General features: G+C 40.0%; 2 protein-coding genes across 3 annotated transcripts; one reads left to right on the forward strand and one right to left on the reverse strand.

The window, feature by feature from the left end:
* The first annotated feature begins 410 nt into the window (after positions 1 to 410).
* On the forward strand, positions 411 to 12,071 carry cib3 (calcium and integrin binding family member 3). 2 transcript variants are annotated; one of them, XM_083525349.1, is made up of 7 exons: positions 411 to 506; positions 3,891 to 3,996; positions 4,291 to 4,325; positions 6,034 to 6,145; positions 7,145 to 7,292; positions 9,420 to 9,615; positions 9,823 to 12,071. In XM_083525349.1, exons 2-7 carry the CDS (start codon positions 3,946 to 3,948, stop codon positions 9,842 to 9,844), a joined length of 564 nt encoding a protein of 187 aa, XP_083381475.1. In that variant the 5' UTR covers positions 411 to 506; positions 3,891 to 3,945; the 3' UTR covers positions 9,845 to 12,071. The 2 variants fall into 2 exon arrangements, with proteins under 2 accessions (XP_083381475.1, XP_083381474.1); XM_083525348.1 differs by lacking the exon at positions 411 to 506 and having other exon boundaries at positions 3,498 to 3,996.
* Positions 10,178 to 18,569, reverse strand: rab8a (RAB8A, member RAS oncogene family). The gene is made up of 8 exons (XM_083525341.1): positions 17,884 to 18,569; positions 16,908 to 16,968; positions 15,529 to 15,589; positions 15,360 to 15,437; positions 15,190 to 15,279; positions 14,965 to 15,030; positions 13,240 to 13,290; positions 10,178 to 12,646 (listed from the first exon to the last, which is right to left on the reverse strand). Exons 1-8 carry the CDS (start codon positions 18,005 to 18,007, stop codon positions 12,554 to 12,556), a joined length of 624 nt encoding a protein of 207 aa, XP_083381467.1. The 5' UTR covers positions 18,008 to 18,569; the 3' UTR covers positions 10,178 to 12,553.
* Between the last annotated feature and the right edge of the window lie 3,456 nt (positions 18,570 to 22,025).

Genomic DNA, 22,025 nt, shown 5'->3' on the forward strand with positions numbered 1-22,025 from the left:
CAATTGTTGGAAATGTGTATATTTGGCAGAAATATAGACAGGGTGTCAGTCAATCATCTTTTGCCTCAACCAAACAAATAACATCCAATTTCAAGTAACCATGATTCAGAACCAGTAGCCCATTGACAAGAGCTACCAAGAGCTACCTCTGCTGCAAAGGATAAGTGTTTAAGAATAACCGTCCCGAGAAACTGCTGATTCACATAAGTGCTTCCCTGTGTTTAAGTGACAAAATTATTTTAACATCCATGCTAAAGAGACAGGCCTTCATGGTTGAATTGCGGCAAGTAAACCATTAGTTTAGAAGAAAAACAAACAAAAGGGATTTTCTTTGTCCAAGAAACACAAGTAATGGACATTAGATGAGTATAAAACTGTCCTCTCGTGAGTGCAAATTTGAGATTTTTGGTTCTAACCACCATGTCTTTGTTAGACTTATAGAGGGTGAAAGGACGGTTCCTGGAAGTTTGGTTCCCACTGTGAACCAACGAGGAGTAGGTTTGATGGTAGGTGCTTCGCTAGTGACACTGTTGGTGATTAAGTCAATAGTGCGGACACACTTAAGCAGCATGGCTACCCCAGCATTTTGCAACAACATGCCATCCCATCCTGTTTGCACTTAGTGGGACCATCATTTATTTTCCAACAGGACAATGACCCCAAACACACCTCTATGTATGTAAAAGCTATTTGTTCAAGAAGGAGAGTGATGAAGTGTTGAATCAGATGACATGATCTCCAAAATCACCCGATCTAACTCCAGTTAAAATTCTACTGTTTACAGAATCTGATAACCTACACATACAACTATACATGAGATTACAAACACAACAGAGCAGGTTGGCACACCAACACTGGCAAACATTTGGCTTGCACTGCTCCATCGTGGCAGCTTAAGCAACAGCCTCATTCCATCATTATATGCTACATTCATTTTCTGCATGCTGCTCCTTCTGTAACTTCTGTATACATACAGTAGGGGGCACAATATGCTCTATAACAGGGGTTTTCAAGGTCGTTTTTTCAGGTCAAGGACCCGTTAGGTGATAGAGACATGGGGCAAGGACCCCCGATACAAAATGTGTCAAACATATCCACTGATATTAATAGAAACCATTAATATTACACTAGTTACATTATGTTAAGACAATTAGAACTATGTTGCTGTTGTACATGCATCATTGGCTGCATATTTTCATATATTTTCTAATCGTTCAAAAAGATTTATGCATCATAACAAACATGTCTTTATTTGATATACCTTTATTCATCCCACAGAGAAATTTCAACACTGTGGGACGAATAATTGAACATCTTATCTTAATCCTAATCTTAATCTTGCAATTAAAATCACAATTTATTAAATTGTTCACAGTTGACTTTTATTCTAATGGATTTGCAGTTTCATACTTTTTCGTTTTACTATCAGGTGGATTATTATACATTTACTTCAGCTTTAAGTTAAATAGAACTTAACTTTAAACAAGGGCTTTAAATTTGATACAATCAAATATTTATTAGTGAATCTTTATACACTTTGAAAGCTGGCAGCCTGCACATTTTTTTTTATCTTCACCACCTTCTTCCATTTGGATCATTTTTCTGTTCTGATCTCAACAAGTCTGAGCAAAATACTGAGTAGGCACCAATTAGAGGCAGCATTTTTATGACGTCATCATGTAGAACTTCTTACAAAGTATTTCACAGAATTTTAAAACAACAAAAATACAAAACACAAGTATTTCGGTATAAGATATTAATCAATTTTAATGAACACTATATGCAACAAATGACAAAATCCCATTTTATATTTAAAATACATGTACAGCAAATTAGTACATGGTCTGAGAGAGCGTGAGCGACATGGTCCTAGTTTTAATTTGAATTAAAACGTCGTGGGAACGTTTACGAATTCAATTCAATTCAATCGGGATCCGATACTTCCGAGTCACTTTGAGTCCCTAGAGTCAGTAGGGACTCTTCCTGCTTTTGCCATGGAATTCCACTAGAGGGCACCAACCGAATCTGTGAATCGTTAATGGGTCCGACTGATTCGCTAAACGCTATTAGGGATGTAACGGTACACAACATTCACGGTTCGGTACGTACCTCGGTTTTTAAATCACGGTTCGGTAAAATTTTGTACGGTTAGTGAGAAGTAATGCAAAATTAAAAATTGCTTGTCGTTTATTTTTTTTATTAAAGCATTTTATTATTCTTAACATTTGTGAACATCAACAGTTTACATTTTTCAAACCATTTTAAATAAAATTACTATTTGGTTAAAATATATATACACAATATTTTATACAAAAATAAAATGGAATAAATATAAATAATTTATTAAAATTTTTATTATATTGATTAAACTGAGTAAGCAATTAAATCAGCATAAATTAAATTGATTAAATTAAATTAAAAAAACTGTTTATTTTTTAGACCCCATTTGGGTAATAGAGATGTGTATGTAAGTGTGTATGTAAGTATGTGTGTGTGTTTCATAATACATTTTTACATTTCAAGATCTACATAGCTGTTCTACTTATTTCAGCATACTTTAACATATGTCACACTTCAACACGTGGAATTGTCAGGATTTTCTCTTTTTAAGAGAAATTCTTGAAGCTGGCAGAAAAGCTAAAGAATCCCTAGCGCTAGCCGCTAGCCACTTCAGGGTGGTAAAAAAAAATGTGCTGAAAGTGCGAAGCAGAAACTAAACAAACTTGTGGTCCGCCCCTAAATACGTTCCTGAGGGAAACACAGATTGTTAAAAAAAATTCGGCACGAACTGTCTGAGGGATTCACTGAATCCCACGGTTCAGCGGGGACTCGCATAGGATCCGCAATTTTTAGTCTCCCCTGTTTCTGGCCATACAGGAAGTTTCCTGAACAACTCAGTCAGCTACTTGTTGCTACAGTTACTTGCTAACAACAACTTGGAAACACTAAATAGTCAAATTTATCATTTGTATTTATATGTTGTTATTAGCAAGATAACCAAGGACTCAAGTGATCTGAGTAAATAAAGAGAAGGATTCATGAATTACGAGTTATATAAAAGTTTGCATTATTTAACTCGAATGAATCCGGATTCGCTCGGCATTTTCTCAAATGAACGAACGGTCGTTGAAATGGTCTATATTTGTTTAGATGATTAATTATGTGATTATATTCTGTTAACAGAAGCTCAGAAGACACAGTATGCCAGTGAATATCACCCAACTGGCAAGACTTTGTACCTGGAATCCCATTTTATTTATGGTAGTCGATCTTTCACGGAAAGTATTTATTAAAATGTATTTGTAAGCAATATAATCCTGAACAAAGGTTATACACATTGATTCAATGACACCAGTCAGCCTTGGCCTGGGTGCACCTTCTCAATAAGCTCACAATGGCAAAGAAAAAGTGTGAACGCATCAATATTTCACGATCAATTACCGCACAATTGTCTCCGCATCACCGTGATACGTGATACACGAATTCATGCATTTATTAGCTCATAATTTCCCGTCATATTCGAAAGCATGCCCATTTATTAGCTTGCACATGCAGGATGGAACACTTTAATGATGATGTTTGTGTTCCTGAACCCACTCCTGTGTTGTGACCTGTGTGGGTAAACACGTGTAACTCGACTCTTCGTCTGAGGCGTCACCCCCCAGCCCTCAGCGGGGGCTCCGTGCCATCGGCACTCCCGCTGACCGACAGCATGCATTCACGTCCAAAAAGGGCCTGCCATTCAGCGCAACGAAAACGATGAAACCTGGCCATTATAATGGGGACACAGAGGGATATCTGATCCACCACTGTTCTTCCCAAGTCCTCATTATCGCAGCCATTTCATAGCTGAAATATCTGCTTGCATCTCCATCTCCACTGTATTGCAGAGCGGTACTCGCACGGCCTGTTTCTTCTGCCTACTGCGCTTCATGTCGAGGGGAAATGGGGAACAAGCAGACCATTTTCACACAGCAGCAACTGGACGCATATCAGGTCAGTCGGATTTCCTTTCAGGGTGCGAAATCACTATTGATCCTAGAATAACCTTTGCAACCTTTAGAAGCGCTGAACCCGTCTGTCGATGCGGATAAAATTGTTCTCAATGACTTAAAAACAAGAAGCAAATCTGTATAAATTGAGAAAATATATGACAATCCAATTATATTTTCCTTTGACTTCAAATGTCAGTACGTGACTGCTAAAGGTTTTTAAATAACACATTTGTGGATTCCTGAAAATCTGTTTGCATATTAACAGCATCGTTTGCATTTCCTTTTTAATTTACAGGACTGTACATTCTTCACCAGAAAAGAAATTCTGAGGTAATTTTGAAGGATTTGTTTGTCAATAAATCAATACTGTACAAACATTACTTTAACTTTTACCTCAACGTAACTTCATGTAATTGTTTCCCGCCTTGCACATAACTGTGTCAGAAATATTCATTAAAAAAAGAAATGTTTCAGTATGTTTTTTGAATGAACAAATGAACTGTTTTATCGAAACAGTGGTTTATGCCCTCTGTCAGAATCATTGTGCTTTGCTCTGTCCTTATTCCTACAGATGCCCTACTATAATTTTGTGTAGAAAAGTCATTACTTTGTACTTTTTCTTTTTTGTATTTTTGTTCCACATCAGGCTAATGTTCCCACGCATACATTTACACACTGTGGGAGATATGCTGAGAAAACCATTGCAATTTTTACTGAATGAAAGACAATTGGTTACAGAACTTGTCTGTTCTGTTTCCTTTTGTAATTATTTTGTAATGAAGGTTATAATAAATTACTCCTTTCTGCATAAACCGTTGTCATTGCTGTTACCTATATCAATATTTATTGTCATGTCATGACAACATGATAAAATGAGATAAAGGTACACTTGCATGCCAACTGGAACTCACTTTGCGCTTTTTATTTTGCCAGTATGTTTATATTAACTTTGTAATCTTGCGTACCAGTGTAGATTTATTCATTTCTAGAGACTCAAAGCACTTTTGTACGTTGCTCTGGATAAGGGAGTCTGCTAAATGCCGCAAATGTATGTGGATCTTGTTCACAGGTGGTATCAAAAAGTTCGAGACTGGAAGTACTTAATTGATCTACGTTTACTCACGATCACCTTTAAAATAGTCCCCCTGCACAGCAATACAGCGCTCCCAGCGTTCCTGCCACTTCTGGAATGTGTGCTGGAAGTCTTCTTTTTGAAGCGTCTCAAGCACCTTCTGCGATTCACGCTGGATCTAAGCAAACAGCGAACTTTAAGATGGATCTTCATCTTCGGGAAGAGGGCGAAGTCCGCAGGAGCTAATCTGTCGAGTTGAGTGGGTGCTGAAGTGAGATCCTGAAAATCACGTGTGAGGGGAGCTCAATGACGTAGCGTGCCCACGGTCAGAATAGCACCAGTTGCACAGCCCCCGATGTACACAGGACGATGTCTTTTTGGCACGTTGACTTATGAAGGTCGGTGCCCTCTGTGACTGCGTGTGCAGTCTTGTGCTGCCATCTGTTGGCGTGTTATAAAACCAGTCTTAAAACTTTTTGATACCACCTCGTACTTAGGCAAAGAAATACGATATCTGGTCAAAATATTGCAACAACTGGTAGCAGAAGAAGTTCATTCGTCTGGTGGTCTGCTCATTCAGCCACAAGGGTCTTATTAAAGTCAGGTACTGATGTAGGGAGGTGTGGAGGCCTGAGGTGCAGTCAGGGTTCCAATTCATCCCAAAGGTGTTTAATAGGGTTGAGTTCAGAGCTCTATAGCAGGATACTCATAAACTTCCATTCCAATGCATGGAGCTGGCTTTGTGTACAAGGGCATGGTGATGCTGCAACAGATTTGTGTCTTTAAATGAAAGGGAATAATTCAATGCTACAGCATCCAAAGTCCAAATTTGTGGTATCAGTTTGGGGAAGAACCACATATGGATGGAAAAGTCCATGTCCCTATAATTTTTCAATAAGTGTAACAACATAAGGAGTAAGGAATAATATACTGATGTATTATTTGTATATAATTCTTTTCCCCCAGACTCTTCTATAGGTATCGCGATTTGGCCCCACAACTCGTTCCGCTCGACTACACCACCCAGCCAGATGTGCGTCTACCCTATGAGCTGATTGGCAGCATGCCTGAGCTGAAGGTACGCTATATGAGCCTCCCGCTGCACTAACACTACACATTGCGGCACTCACTCCGTGTTCCTTATTAATTATGGATCCGCTACTAATTGATCGCAGCCTTGGAGAGGTTGTGTGTCATCAGATCCCCCTGAACTTGAGAAAGCATCAACATATGGACTTTGCTGAAGTGCAAGTCCATTACATGCCACTTCACACAAATTTGATCAGTAGGTTATCTGTCACAACAAGAACCAGGGAGCTTATCATTTGCATTAGTAAACCTATTCACTACTAATCATGGAGATGTTTAAAATGTTTATGATCTATGATTAAGTCATCAGTAGATACACCAGTTTATCAGGTACACATACGAGGTAGTATCAAAATGTTTCGAGACTAATAGTGCAAACTGGTGCCATTCTGACCACGTGCGCTACCACGTCTGCGATGATTCTGCGTGAAACTGGGCCACAATCTGCCACAAAGACGTTTGACACGACATATGTTTGACATACGCCAATGCTGCATCGAGTCGTTCGAGGTGTTTTGAGTGGCATGCGCACACGAACGGAAGAACACCACTGGAAGACGACAAGAGATCAGGAACACCTTCAACAAGCTCAACCCTCTAAAAATGTCGAAACCATTCAGACTGACTTTCTTTCGGCTTCTCCCATTAGGGGTCGCCACAGCGGATAATCCGTATTCGTGATCCGCATGTTCGATTTGCCACATTTTTACACTGGATGCCCTTCCTAACGCAACCCTCCCCATTTATCCGGGCTTGGGACCGGCACTAAGAGTGCACTGGCTTGTGCAACCCTAATGGCTGGGTTGTCAAAACCATTCAGCAACTTGTGCATAAAGATCATCGGTATCATTACATGTAAAAGGCTCAAATCTATGAATCGGTGTGAGACGTCTTGAGGAAATTTCCTTTAACTGATCTTAGGAAAGGCTTTGAGGCTAATGTTAATAAATAATTACTTTTTTTGTTTGATGATATATGTCTTATTCAGGATAACCCGTTCCGGCAGAGAATCGCAGAGGTCTTTTCAGAGGACGGAGAAGGAAACATGACTTTGGACGACTTCTTGGATATGTTCTCAGTGTTGAGTGAAATGGCACCGAGAGACCTAAAAGCCTACTATGCATTCAAAATCTATGGTCAGTCCTAGCCAGAACAATTCAAATTTACAGTACACACACACACACACACACACACAGAGACACAGACAGACGGACAAACCCCTCACAACGCCAGTGTATCTGTGGTCTCATTCGGAATGATAAGATAGTTTAAGATGACTATAGGTCAGAGACACATGTACTGGAGCAGAGATCAACAGCTTTCTTTTGTGATAATCGTGTACAGGCCGGCCGACAGTACTTTAAGAAATCGTATAAATAATGCATGGTATATTATTAGAGCATGGTCTATCTCCAAAAACAGAAAGCACACGTGTTGTGTGTGTGTGTGTGTGTGTGTGTGTGTGTGTCGAGGCTGTCTAATTAAATGTTATCAGATTAAGACATTTTACAGCCGCACATGCTCCATAGCCTCCGAAGGTCAAAAGAAAGTTTTCATTTATTATTTACAGACAGTAAACAAAAGGAGCCCTGATACACGCATGACTGATGAAGTCCCAACACCGGTTATACATTTAATTTCAATGGTGGACAGTCAGGAAGTAAATGTAGTTTGTTACTGTTCTTAAGTAGCTTTTCCGTGCATCTGTTCTTTACTGAAGTATTTCCATTTGCGGAGACTTTTACTTTACATTTTAAAGTCAAGTATCTTTTAACTCAACTACATTTTGCGAAATTAGCCATGGGCAAAAACTTGTAGTTGAAAATAAGGTTTAAGGCTCATTATAATTGTAATAGATATAATTCAGTGTTTGGCTCATCAATATAATTCTAATAATAGAGCAGTGTGTTAAGAGTCTTTTCACATTAACTGAGTTGATTAAGCAAAGTATCTTGTGGTAAAAAGGATAATAGGAACATTATAGCCATAATAGATCATAGTACTTTGGATACTTTTGTATTTTGACTCAAGTGAAAGTTGAAAGGGAGCACTTTTGCTGGAGTAATATTTTACAGAGTGAATCTCTACTTTACCTCAAGCACATGGTTTGTGTACTTTATCCAGCACTGTTTCATTTAATCAAATTGTAGCACAAGAGCCAAGAATTTTGTGTGTTGCCTTCAAGTTTGCTCTGTAACTACAATGCTAACATGTTTATAACTCCTATTAACCTAAAAAGTGCATCGAATTGTTTGGTAAATATGACTATCAGGTCTCAAACATAACAACGGACCCCAGCTTAAAACAAGAGTAGCAGCCATTTTGTTATCTCGTGCCAATCAGATGTAGAAGGTTTGAAGATGAAATTGTTTAGATTATAGTTGGACAGCTGTAGGGTGGATAATTTTTTCCACTCACTTGCCAGTACGAATGTTCGACCATGAAGTGTATAGTTAAAAAAGAGAAATGGTGCTAATTAGAAGGCTCCTGATCCAAGCAAACATTAAGAATGAATATTATTGATATAATTTGATCCATTGCTGATCAAATCCGTCCATTTATGTACTTTATTCCCACAACTGAGCACCCATTGGGGTGGGGAATAAGGGCCTTGCTCAAGAGCCCAAGAGTGACAACCTGTAACCACAACCCCCAAATCCAAAGTCCAATGCATTAACCCGTAGGCTACCACCTCCCCCATCTGTTTCACTGCTGCTACAAATTTCATTTCAACCTACCGTGTTTATTTATTTGCATTTCCTTAATTTTTAAATGTTTCTTTTCTCTTTACTTTTTGGAGAAACTGCAACCCAATTCCCCGTATGGGATCAATAAAATATTCAGATTCTGACAAATAGAAATTACTGCCATTTTATATATATATATATATATATATATATATATATATATATATATATATATATATATATATATATATATATATTTACATACCACTGCAACGTTAATTTATTTCATATACTCATACATAATGAAAAACCAAAAATATGTGGACACTGATATGTACTTGTATGTTGAACAACGTATTCCAAAGGCAAACCATTATTATGGTATTCAGTGGGCTTCAGATTGGGGTTTTCTTCAGCACATTAAAGTTTTTCATCCTTGGCAAAACCGTGTCCACAAACTTTTGATATACTGTGTGTATGTGTATATACAGTATATATATATATATATATATATAAAATTAGTCAAATTCTTCATACAATAGGCTCATTGTATTATATATTATATCTCTTTCTAAGACTTTAACAACGATGACTTTATTTGTCAATCGGATCTGGAGAAGACCTTGAACAAGCTTACACGGAATGAGCTGACAGAAGATGAAGTGAGGATGGTGTGTGAAAAAGTCCTCAATGAAGCTGACATGGACAACGACGGCCGTCTGTCATTAGAGGATTTCCAGCACATGATCACTAGAGCGCCGGACTTCCTCAGGTTAGAGCTACAGCACATGTAGGGCTCGAAGACTTAACAGTAGTGTAAAATGTCTAAATCTTCTCAGTATAATTATCAATACTCCATTGCCCAGGATTCTAAATCCAAGCTTCTTCAATCATCTAAACAATTACATAAAGCCATTTCTAGGCATTTAAAACCAGTACAAATGACTTTTTAAAGTCTGTACACCTCTTTTCTTTCCAGCACATTCCATATCAGAATATAAGCCTTTGAGGACCAAACAGACTACAAGTCAAAAGCTCTTCTTTGCTGAGGCCACCAGAAACTGAAGATGAAATGGAGGAAATGCACCTGGCCTCAGAAACATTTACAGCATTTTTCTTCTGAGAACAATGGATCGACAGCGAAATACATCAAACCAAGATGTTGCACTTCCTCGATCGGCACTTCGTGTTTTAGTTTCCCTTTTATTTTATATTCAATGCATCTTTTGTCTAATGAAATGAGTATCGTTTCTGAGAACCGAGGACTCGACCCCGACCCGTAAGCCCACAGCTCCCGATTCAGCAGGGCTAAAGATTGAAACAAGTCACAAATCTTCACTTCTTAAAAGAATCTTATTTTTAATAAATCAAAAGCACTGATATCTACAAAACGTAGACAATTTTTTCCAACATGATTTGTTTTTTTTTTTAGAAAGTACAGTACAATTTAAGTAGATCTCTTTTTAGAGTGTTATTTACAATTCTTTTTTTGTCGTTTTTTTATTTTATTTTATTTTCAAAATGTAACAACTTTCTTCTCCCCGTTCACCTCGCGATCGGAAATTAAATGAACGTTTGTATAAAAGAAAACGATATGAATGACAGTGATTTCGAAAATAAAGTGAAGAAACAAAGACAGTTCGACGAGGATCGACGCAGTTGGCAAAAACTGCAGGAAATTTCAGGAAGCACTACCGGTTAATAAACCTTCTTCTCTCTACTAGTTTACTTTTCTCTCCCGGTCTTCGCGCTCGCAGTGGCACTCGGAATTGCAAAGAGCGCACAGAAAGGGAACGAAAAAAGAAACGCTGGATCGAGCCGTTCTGCCGGACACACTGAAAGACCGATCCACTGTGCGTAACAGGGTCTAAACACACTGAACGGCGAAAACTGCATTTTGCACTTAATACACTGTACAAGTCTCATCATTAAACAGCCACTGAATTGCACAAAAGCAACTGACAGCAAAAAAAAAAAAAAAAGAAAAAACCTGACACTGGAAATGTCTAAGAAGTGTAAATTTTAAAAAAACAAAAACAAAAAAACAACCAAACAAACAAAAAAAAGATACGAGAAATTACTGCAGAGAGAGGAGAGACAGAAAAATATGTAAAAATACAAGAGGTCAAAAATGTCACCTTCATAATGCATAGATCTGTAATGAGAGATCAAGTATTAGTAATTAAGACAAATGGCAGAATGTTAGGAAATTTCAAAAGGAAGGGGGTGCACAGGGCGCGGGCTGGAGCAAGACTGGGTGAAATGGAGATGTGGACAAACTCGTGTAGGAAAATATCTTAAGTCTTTGGGTGTATGTGTGTGTGCGTGTGTTTGGGGGGGTGAAGGTGCTGAAATTTTCCCATTCAAACCAGCTTTATATTATCTCCAGCTTTCATTGAAAGAAAGAAAGAAAAGAAAAAACGATCCACTCGGTGAGCTTTCTCTCCGCTTCCGAAAAAAAAAAAAAAAAAAAAGTCTGTGAAACACTTGAAAAAAAAAAAAAAAAAAAAGAAAGGGAAAAAAAATCCATCCTTCATTTTTTTGTATTGTTTTTTTTATTCTGGGTGTCAGCGCTGGTAAGTTATCGGCTCTTTCGGCCTATTGCTAGCTCTGAGGATACAAGTTCCTAACACAAAGAAAAAATGAAGAGAAAGCGAAATAAATGGCACGAGCAGCTGTTGTCTGTGCGGATGAGTCCAGTCATATGATATGAACTCTAGTCATCGAAGCGCACGCAGAAAATGGGCGGGAAACGTTGAATTATACTGGGTGCCTGATGCCGTCTATGAACAGGAAGTGACAAGTGTGTTGTGTTTTGGGTCTAGTCAAATCTTTTTTAGGGGAGAAAGAAAGAAAAAAAGGGCTGTTTCCTGTTGCGTAAATAACACGTCTGCTTTTCTACGTCAAGCGGGACGCAATATAAAAGCCAAGAGAAATGACAACGCAAGATGATTTTTTCCCCCCTTGAATTAAATCCGAATAAATAGTTCGGTATTTCACTCGGACATTAGGAAGGAAGAACCAAAGGCTGCATTTTGAGTTTGGCTTGTGTGCATTTTCATGGGGCAGCTCAGGGGAGAGGAAAAATTTGATGCCATATTTCTATAAGTTGGTTAAATAGACAAACACAAATAACACGACAGTGTGTTAATGGAATGTTGACTGCGAAATGAGCCGCTTATTCGATTTTATCGTAAACGTCAAAGGTGGTGCAAAAAAAACCAAAAACTGTACTGTTTTTTTTACAGGAAATGATCCTCAACGTTTGAGAGCACACCCTGCTCCGACCCCAGAAGGGTATTATTAGCTGATTCTCTGCTGCAGTAAGAGCACTGAAGAGTTGTGAGACTGAATGGGAATGTGTTATTTAGGGTGCAATCCTCAGTCATGGAGACATTACAATGGGCTGGATGGTCTGCCTTGGCCTCGTTCGAAAAAAAGCAGGCGAGCTGGAAGAAACAGTCACGTATCAGTGGAAGCAGATGAGAGGAGCCGAGCACTCCTGTAGTGCCAGGGCAGGAAGCAGATAGGTGCTGAAACAGACAGAGCAGGATAGAGAGAGAGAGAGAGAGAGAGAGAGAGAGAGAGAGAGAGAGAGAGAGAGAGAGAGAGGGGGGGGGGGGGGGAGAGGGAGGGAGAAGTGCTTAAAAACAAGAGCACAGTCCAGTTGAGTCCAGCCCCCAGGGTGAAGGACAGTAAGGCCTTAGTCTTCACAGTAGAACACAGCGGAAGAAGCTGCTCTTTTTCTGTTGCTCGGTGGTGATCTTCACTCCCTGACTGCTGCCTTGGGGATTGTTGCCCTCCTACAGCAAGAGACACGAAATAGAAATGGATTACAGCAGTTGGAACCCGACTTTCACTCTGCTCTGTTATATCTCAAGATCTCTATAAACCACTGTATACTTTAGTACCGTTATTTAATTCCTCCCAAAATAAAAACAAACTCAAGAATTATCAGAAGTTGAGAGACGACTGGAATAGTCATAGAGATGAGTTCAATCTAAAGTTAAATCCAACATGGAATGATGTATAAGGATTAATATTATTTATCTGATTGTTAACTGAACGCAATGAAAACCTGTATAATGAGTATTTCTGCTTGTCCCGTATTAAAAGTTTAACACAAGTTCTAAGTGAATTAAATAAACGAATCAATAAATACACAATCTTGTTAAAGACGGCACAAACAGAACCAGCGTCAGATTAATGTGCACGTATTTTTGTTCAAGTTCAGAAAGATGAACAGATTAAAAAATGTAACCGGGTTCCTTTTACAGAACCAGATCAGTTTTCAGGTGGCATAAGTTTGATGTGCAGTGGAGAAATTTTTTTTCTTCTGAAAATACCTTTAATAGCAGTTATGCTAATAGAAGTGAAGAAAATGGAGTAAACCTACCAGTTTCGTGTCCATCTTTGCTTTGATGTCTCTGGCGAGTGTTAAAAACGCCTGGGAACAGAGAAATCAGAAGCTTTAAAACAACAACAACAACAGCTCTCTCTGTTGACTCGCACTTCACTTAGTGAATGCATAATGCATGTGTAATACGTTTAGAGACTCACGGTTACTGATGAATGCAGCGGTTTCAGTAATTAATTTGATTGTAAGCAACATTGGGTGCTACGTGCATATAAAGACGAAGCGTTACCAAAACCACCGGCTGCCACCGATAACCAGACCAGGCTGCATAAAATGGTATCGGTGCAAGAATCATGCAGTAAAAAATACCCAAGGCACTCTGAACTGAAAGAGGGCTTGTTTTAAACTATCCAAGCTCTAATGAATAGAAATCTGAAAAGTGAAAACATTACCACGTGCTCGTTGACGTATAAGTGAGTAATATTCGAACTACACAACTCGAAATTACCCCTCATGGGAATGAAACTAAACCTGTTAATGCGCTCTTCAGTGTCATGTGCACTGCCATGACGTGCCATAAGATTTGGTCATTTTGACAAACAAGTTCCACTTAATCCTCTGGTAAAAAAACCCCAAACAAACAATAAAGCTCAGAATGTGCTTGATATTGGGGTCTTATGAATATAAAATATAAAGAAAAAAAATTGTGGACCCCTGACAATAAAATCCATGAGTGTTTTTGAACATTCCATTCCACGTTTAGTCCCAAATCAGGTTCTGATGTAGGGTGAGGAGGCCTGGACTGCTGTCAGCATTCCAGTTTATCCCAAATGTGCAATTCAATTCATTATTTAGACAATGGACATTGTTAAAAATCTAAGCAGCTTTACACAGCTGAAGTGCAAATAAAATAATTTACACATTCATCCCTAATGAGCGAGCCAGTGGCGACCGTGGCAAGAAAAAACCTCCCTGAGATGGCATGAGGAAGAAACCCTGAGAGGAACCAGACTCAAAAGGGGAACCAAGTCCTCATTTTTAATAGGTGTTTAGGTTAAGAGCTCTATAGCAGGCCACTTATGATCTACTTCAAGCCATGTCTTTATGAAGAACTTGTTCACAGGTCATGGTGGAACAGGATTGGGTCTCCTAATTGAAGTGAAGGGGAAACTTAATGCTACCCAAACAACTGTGCCTCCAACTTTGTTGTAACAGTTTGGCGAAGAACCACATATCAGGGGTTTCTGCAGGTTTCACCAGGTCAAATTTAAGACTTTTAAAGACCTAAATCAAAACATCAAAAACACACACACAAATAGGTTTTTAGCAACTGGCCATAATCGAGCCCTAAATAATTTTTTCAAGCTGAGTATCGCTGACCTTTCACTTTCCAATAGCTGAACAATAAAATCCGTTTTACGTCTGTGGTACAATCTAAAAGAGATTTGCACCAAAAAGAGAAACCTGATTTGCTGTTGCATTTGTTTCCTCTCATTTGTGGTCGTAATACAGTAAATTATATTTGGACCAGCGAAAGAAAGAACACCACCGCGGTAACAAAACAATAAACAATTTAAAGTGCAATGGGGGCATTTTCCGATGAGGATTGGAGGCAGATAAACTTTTTAAGACCTAAAAATTTAGATTTTTTTAAACGTTTTAAGACTCTGCAGAAACCCGGACACATGGCAGGAAAAAGTAAGGTGTCCCAATACTTTTGCCCGGATATTGTACGTTTAAAGAAGGTCTGTGAACTTCACTCACATTTTCCACGTTGATGTTGGCCTTCGCACTCGTCTCCATGAACTTGATGCCGTACTCTAACGCCAGCTGAAGGGAGAAAACGCAGCATCCTCATTAATCAACAGCTGCGCTGTTCACGTGACGGACGTGAAAATCGTTGTGCATCCTTGTCGTTTTTTTTTTTTTTTTTTTTAATGAATGATAACTCATAACAGCAAACTTCATACACAATCAAAGCTCCCTCACCTTCTCTCCTCTGTCTTTGGAAACTTGCCGCTTCTCATTGATGTCACATTTGTTCCCCAGAATCATTTTCTCCACGTCTGCTGATGCATGCTGGGTAACAGGCAAAGGTTCAGTTATAAAGGAGATTGCGTGTTACTATGTGCGCTCTCTCTATTCTCACTAATCCTCACCTCTTCTATGTTCCTGATCCAATTCTTGATGTTGTCGAAGGATTTTTCATTGGTAATGTCATACACCAGCATGATGCCCTGATCACATAAGATACATCAGTGTGATGAAACATTATGTATAAATGCAACAACAACAAAAAAAATAATGTACTGTTTGTCATGGACTCACCATAGCGCCTCTGTAATACGCCGTCGTGATTGTCCGGAATCGCTCCTGTCCCGCCGTGTCCCTGCGAATCACAAAGTCAAACCTGATGAGACCTGCCAGGAGGCAAGCGCTTAAAAAATATCTTATTGCGCCATTAAGAGTCGGTCTACAACACAGAGCGGCGTCTTTACATCGACTCTTATTCAGTAACTTATTCAGGAAGTAAAAGATTTCCTATATTTAAAATCAAGGTAGAAAATAAAACTATTGATTTTGTATAGGAAATCATTAACATTTAATACACAAACAGGTTATAAGCTAATTATCAGCTGAAACAAATGCCACTGTAAACTATGAATAACGCAGTAGGCCAAGTTAAATATTACGCCGCACAGACGATCGCAATCACATTCCGCAATCCACCTGCACTGCATTAGGGCACGATCGCCGTGTGCGAAAATCGTTATTAAATCCCTGCCACACTGCACTCGCCTCACTGATTACCTTCTCTCACTCGAACAGTCTTCAGGGAAAGAAGCTTTGAAACTCGTTAAACAAATAAATATAAATAAAACATTAATGCAGTAAAGAGGAACCAAAATAGTTTCTGTTTCATTTAAACACAGCGCATCAGACTCAAAGATAAGCTACAGGGACAGAGACGTTACCTCACCAAAGGGGATTTTTATTTATTTATTTAGCCGCTTATCTGAGGAACTAACGATAGAACACTTAAAAGGACAATAATGGTTAATTTATCGATAAGGAATGCATTCATTCCCCATTGCATTCGTTCAAATCGGTGCATCTCATCGGTTTGTGAGTCACGTGAAGAAAAAGCGAAACTAGCAAAACATTTTCCCCCCTTTATTTCATACATTTCTACAGCAACAGCAGGTTTCTGTAAGATGACAACATTTATGAAAGGAGTCTCCAGTTTTTCTTTTCCTCGGTAACACGACAAGCTGTGTTTTTTTGTAATAACTAAATTGAAAAGAAAGAAAGTGAACGAAAACGGCTGGTGGTGAGAAATTACAGGAAGGGGCTTGTTACAGCATGGAAAAAATCAAAGAATAAAACACACTTGTGCAGAAGTTAAAAATGTCGGGAATAACATGAGTAATAAAACACTAATTTACAGAATATAAGCAGCATGTGGATAATGAGAGGTGTCGCATCACACCATGTTGTCATTGATTGTCACGCTTAAGAACAGCACGCTTTCCTAAAGGGTTAGACGTAACCGTTGTCACCTTAAGCACATTTCCTAAGCAAAAAAAAAAAAAGGTCAAGTGCCCGAGCGTATGAAGCAGCGTGGAGAAGAAGTAGCCTTCAACGTTACCTTAATAATTAGGTCTAAACCTAAATCAGCTGACGGTTCACTTGAAGAAGAAACATACCATATCTGTAACTTGATCTTCTTGCCGTCTAACTCTATTGTCCTAATCTTGAAATCGATACCTGCAAAAAAAACAAGCAGAAAAAGAAAAAAAGTGTGAACACTCAGCTGGACAGATGTTCTCTCTCTCAGATTTTTTTTTGTAGGTATCAGGAACAGGGCCTTGACAGAGCTGATAATACTGTTCACTTCCTCTTTACACTGACCAGGTCTTTACTGAAACACTTCCTCAGCTTGATCTTTGATACGAAGCACTAGCAGGGATGGAAATCTTGCAAAATATGTGCGTTAGATTTCCTACTCTTCATACACACCATAATGAAAAAGGCATCTAATAAACCTGTGATCTAGTAGTGATCTCAAAGGCTTGTTCAGGGATTAGCCAGGAGTTTTATTGACACAGCGAAGAAACCATAGGATTTATGTGGTGGGATAAATAAAAAGTTTGACAGACACTTAATGATTTGCTATTAAACTAGCTGAAGTTGCTCTAGTCAAGGAAATTGTGCTTACTCATAGCTAACCTGACTTCCGTAATGATAGGATGTGGACGCTATGTGTATATTTATATATACATGTATATATAGGCTGTTAATAAAGCTGAACTCTTTAATGTTTTACCCAATAAACAAATAAATAAGAATCTTTTGTGGTGTTTAGGCGTCATTATAGCAAATGCACACAGACTTTGGTATATTAAAAACAATGAATAATGTTACGTTGCGTCAACCTAAAAAACTAGCCGCGGCTAGTCAGTTGACGCTAGCAACTAGCCAAGACACCGAAACTAGCTTAAAACAAAAGGATTTACATTCATTTCAATATGCACAATAAATGACACTAAAATTAGGAAACGACTAATTCGAATGCGAATTAACCCAATTAATTGTGTGTAAAGAAAATATTAGCGTGCTAGCTGACTAGCCTGTAGGGTTTAGCTAAGCTAGCGCTGAGCATGTCAGAGTCGGGCACCGCACCTATAGTTGAGATAAAAGTCGAGTTAAAGGCGTCTTCTGAAAATCTGAACAGCACACAGGTCTTCCCGACTCCCGAGTCCCCGATCAACAGCAGTTTAAACAAATAATCGTAAGTCTTCGCCATACTCGACGGATATCAATTTGCGGAAATCCCGCCCGGCGAGTTCACTGAGTGGCACCGCAGACACACAAGGCAGCGCACCGAGCCAAGAGCAGCGGCTACCCCCCCCCCCCCCCCCCTTATTCTAGGCCGCGTCCCAAACCTGCGCAGCAACCTGCAGACTAGTCAGTAGACTCCGGTATCCATGGACTCTACGAAGTGATCTAGCGAACTCCCAAGTGCCCTAATATGATGTTTATGACGCGCCTGGGAGAGGAGGGAAACTGAAACGTTGTACGTCGTACACAACGAAGTGCCTTAAAAAACAGTGTCATTTATATATAACTTTATTTTCTGAGGCACGTCGTTGTGTTATGTTTGTTCAATTTATATACAATATATACGTTCAGACAACACTGCAATAATGCAAAATGGGTCTAAAAATCTATCTATCTATCTATCTATCTATCTATCTATCTATCTATCTATCTATCTATCTATCTATCTATCTATCTATCTATCTATCTATCTATCTATCTATCTATCCTACACATATCGACCGACACACACACACAAACACACACACTTACTTTTATTTTTTTTATTAATTCATGGTAATCTTGAGGATTTCCCAGAGGTGTTGAGTGTTTGTTGGCAGCTTGTCCTTCTATCTATCTATCTATCTATCTATCTATCTATCTATCTATCTATCTATCTATCTATCTATCTATCTATCTATCTATCTATCTATCTATCTATCTATCTATCTATCCACACACACAATTATTTATTCATTTATAATACTAGTCAAAAGTCTAACCCAGCCATTAGGGGGGCACAAGCCAGTGTACTCTTAGTGCCGGTCCCAAGCCCGGGTAAATGGGGAGGGTTGCGTTAGGAAGGGCATCCAGCGTAAAACATGTGCCAAATCAAATATGCGGATCACAAATAAGAATTTCATACCGGATCGGTCGAGGCCCGGGTTAACAACGACCGCCACAGGTATCGTTAGCCGACAGGGTACCGGTGGAAATTGGGCTACTGTTGGCCGAAGGAGGAGGAGGAGAGGAGGAAGGCGTCTACAGAGACGGCAGGAAAAGGAGCAGTGTAGGAGAGTAGAGGTTCGGGTTGGTACTTTAAATGTTGGTACTATGACGGGTAAAGGGAGAGAGATAGCTGATATGATGGAGAGGAGAAAGGTAGATGTGTTGTGTGTTCAGGAGACCAAGTGGAAAGGGAGTAAGGCCAGGAACATTGGAGGTGGGTTTAAACTGTTTTATCATGGTGTGGATGGGAAGAGAAATGGTGTAGGGGTGATTCTGAAGGAAGCGTACAGTAAGAGTGTAGTGGAGGTGAAGAGAGTTTCTGATAGGGTGATGATCGTGAAGGTGGAAGTTGAAGGGATAATGATAAATGTCATCAGTGCCTATGCTCCACAAGTTGGCTGTGAGATGGAGGAGAAAGAAAGATTCTGGAGTGAATTAGATGAAGTGGTAGATGGTGTACCTAGGAAAGAACGATTGGTGATTGGGGCAGACTTTAATGGGCATGTAGGTGAAGGGAACAGAGGTGATGAGGAGGTGATGAGTAGGTATGGTTTTAAGGAGAGGAATGTGGAAGGGCAGATGGTGGTAAATTTTGCTAAAAGGATGGAAATGGCATTGGTGAACACGTATTTTAAGAAGAAGGAGGATCATAGGGTGAAGTATAAGAGTGGAGGAAGGTGCACACAGGTGGATTATCTTCTGTGTAGGAGATGCAACCTGAAGGAGATTGGAGACTGTAAGGTGTTGGCGGGGGACAGTGTAGCTAGACAGCATCGGATGGTGGTCTGTAGGATGGTTTTGGAGGCGAAGAAGAAGAGGAGGAAAGTAAGGTTTGAAAGAAGAATAAGATGGTGGAAACTGAAGGAGGAAGAGTGTAGTGTGAGGTTCAGGGAAGAGGTCAGACAGGGGCTTGGTGGTGGTGAAGAGGTGCCGGATGATTGGGCAACTACTGCAGGAGTGATGAGGGAGGCAGCTAGAAAAGTACTTGGTGTGACATCTGGAAATAGAAAGCAAGACAAGGAGACGTGGTGGTGGAATGAGGAAGTGCAGGAGAGCATTAGGGGAAAGAGATTGGCAAAACAGAAGTGGGATCGACAGAGTGATGAGAAAAGTAGGCAGGAGTACAAGGAGATGCGGCAGCAGGTTAAAAGGGATGTGGCGAAAGCCAAGGAAAAGGCATATGAGGAACTGTATAAGAGGTTGGACACTAAGGAAGGAGAAAAGGATTTATACCGATTGGCCAAGCAGAGGGACCGAGCTGGGAAGGATGTACTGCAAGTTAGAGCAATAAAGGATGGAGAGGGAAATGTGTTGACTAGTGAGGAGAGTGTGTTGAGAAGATGGAGGGAGTATTTTGAGCAGCTGATGAATGAGGAAAATCAGAGAGAGAGAAGGTTGGAGGATGTGGAGTTGGTGAAGCAGGATGTAGATAGGATTAGTAAGGAGGAAGTGAGAGCAGAGGATGAAGAATGGAAAGTCGGTTGGACCAGATGACATACCGGTAGAAGCGTGGAGATGTTTAGGAGAGATGGCAGTGGAGTTTTTAACCAGATTGTTTAACAGGATTCTGGAAGGGGAGAGGATGCCTAAAGAATGGAGAAGGAGTGTGCTGGTACCGATCTTTAAGCATAAGGGAGATGTGCAGACCTGCAGTAACTACAGGGGAATTAAGTTGATCAGTCACACCATGAAGTTATGGGAAAGAGTAGTGGAAGCCAGGCTGAGAGAAGAGGTGACCATCTGTGAGCAACAGTATGGTTTCATGCCGAGGAAGAGCACCACAGATGCCTTATTTGCTTTGAGGATGTTGATGGAGAAGTATAGAGAAGGACAGAAGGAGCTGCATTGTGTATTTGTGGATTTAGAGAAAGCGTACGACAGGGTGCCGAGAGAGGAGTTGTGGTATTGTATGAGGAAGTCAGGTGTGTCAGAGAAGTATGTGAGGGTGGTGCAGGACATGTATGAGGACAGTGTGACGGCAGTAAAGTGTGCAGTAGGTACGACAGACTGGTTCAGGGTGAAGGTTGGACTGCATCAAGGATCGGCCCTGAGCCCTTTCCTGTTTGCGTTGGTGATGGACAGGTTGACGGACGAGGTCAGACAGGAGTCTCCCTGGACTATGATGTTTGCAGATGATATTGTGATTTGTGGTGAGAGTAGAGAGCAGGTTGAGAGGAGCCTGGAGAGGTGGAGATATGCGCTGGAGAGAAGGGGAATGAAAGTCAGTAGGAGTAAGACAGAGTACATGTGTGTGAATGAGAGGGAGGGCAGTGGAGTGATGCGGTTGCAGGGAGAAGAGGTGGAGAAGGTGGAGGAGTTCAGGTACCTGGGGTCAACAGTGCAAAGTAATGGAGAGTGTGTTAGGGAAGTAAAGAAAAGAGTGCAGGCAGGGTGGAGTGGGTGGAGAAGAGTGACAGGAGTGATTTGTGATAGAAGAGTATCTGCAAGAATGAAAGGGAAAGTTTATAGGACTGTGGTGAGACCTGCGATGTTGTATGGATTAGAGACAGTGGCATTGAGTAAAAGACAGGAGGTGGAGCTGGAGGTAGCAGAGCTGAAGATGTTGAGGTTTTCGTTGGGAGTGACGAGGATGGACAAGATTAGAAATGAGTTTATTAGAGGGACAGCACATGTAGGATGTTTTGGTGACAAGGTGAGGGAGGCGAGATTGAGATGGTTTGGACATGTGCAGAGAAGGGACATGAATTATATTGGTAGAAAAATGCTGAAGATGGAGCCACCAGGTAGGAGGAAAAGAGGAAGGCCAAGGTGGAGGTTCATGGATGTGGTGAGGGAAGACATGCAGGTAGTTGGTGTAAAAGAGGCAGATATAGAGGACAGGGTGGTATGGAGACGGATGATCCGCTGTGGCGACCCCTAATGGGAGCAGCCGAAAGAAGAAGAAGAATACTAGTCAAAAGTCTGGACCTTCATCCAGTCATTCAGTGCTTTTTTCTTTCTTTATGTTTTGTTTTATATTTTACAATTCATTTAGC

This window comes from Silurus aristotelis (genome assembly GCF_946808225.1).
Source record: "Silurus aristotelis genome assembly, chromosome: 22".
Classification (NCBI taxonomy): Eukaryota; Metazoa; Chordata; class Actinopteri; order Siluriformes; family Siluridae; genus Silurus; species Silurus aristotelis.

Coding starts and splice junctions, on each gene's coding strand:
- cib3 (XM_083525349.1), top strand. CDS start 3,946: ATGGGGAACAAGCAGACCATTTTCACACAGCAGCAACTGGACGCATAT. Junction 4,326..6,033: donor ACCAGAAAAGAAATTCTGAG/GTAATTTTGAAG, acceptor CTTTTCCCCCAG/ACTCTTCTATAGGTATCGCG. Junction 6,146..7,144: donor GCAGCATGCCTGAGCTGAAG/GTACGCTATATG, acceptor TGTCTTATTCAG/GATAACCCGTTCCGGCAGAG.
- rab8a (XM_083525341.1), bottom strand. CDS start 18,007: ATGGCGAAGACTTACGATTATTTGTTTAAACTGCTGTTGATCGGGGAC. Junction 16,969..17,883: donor GACTTTTATCTCAACTATAG/GTGCGGTGCCCG, acceptor TTTTTTTTGCAG/GTATCGATTTCAAGATTAGG. Junction 15,280..15,359: donor GGATCAGGAACATAGAAGAG/GTGAGGATTAGT, acceptor CCTGTTACCCAG/CATGCATCAGCAGACGTGGA.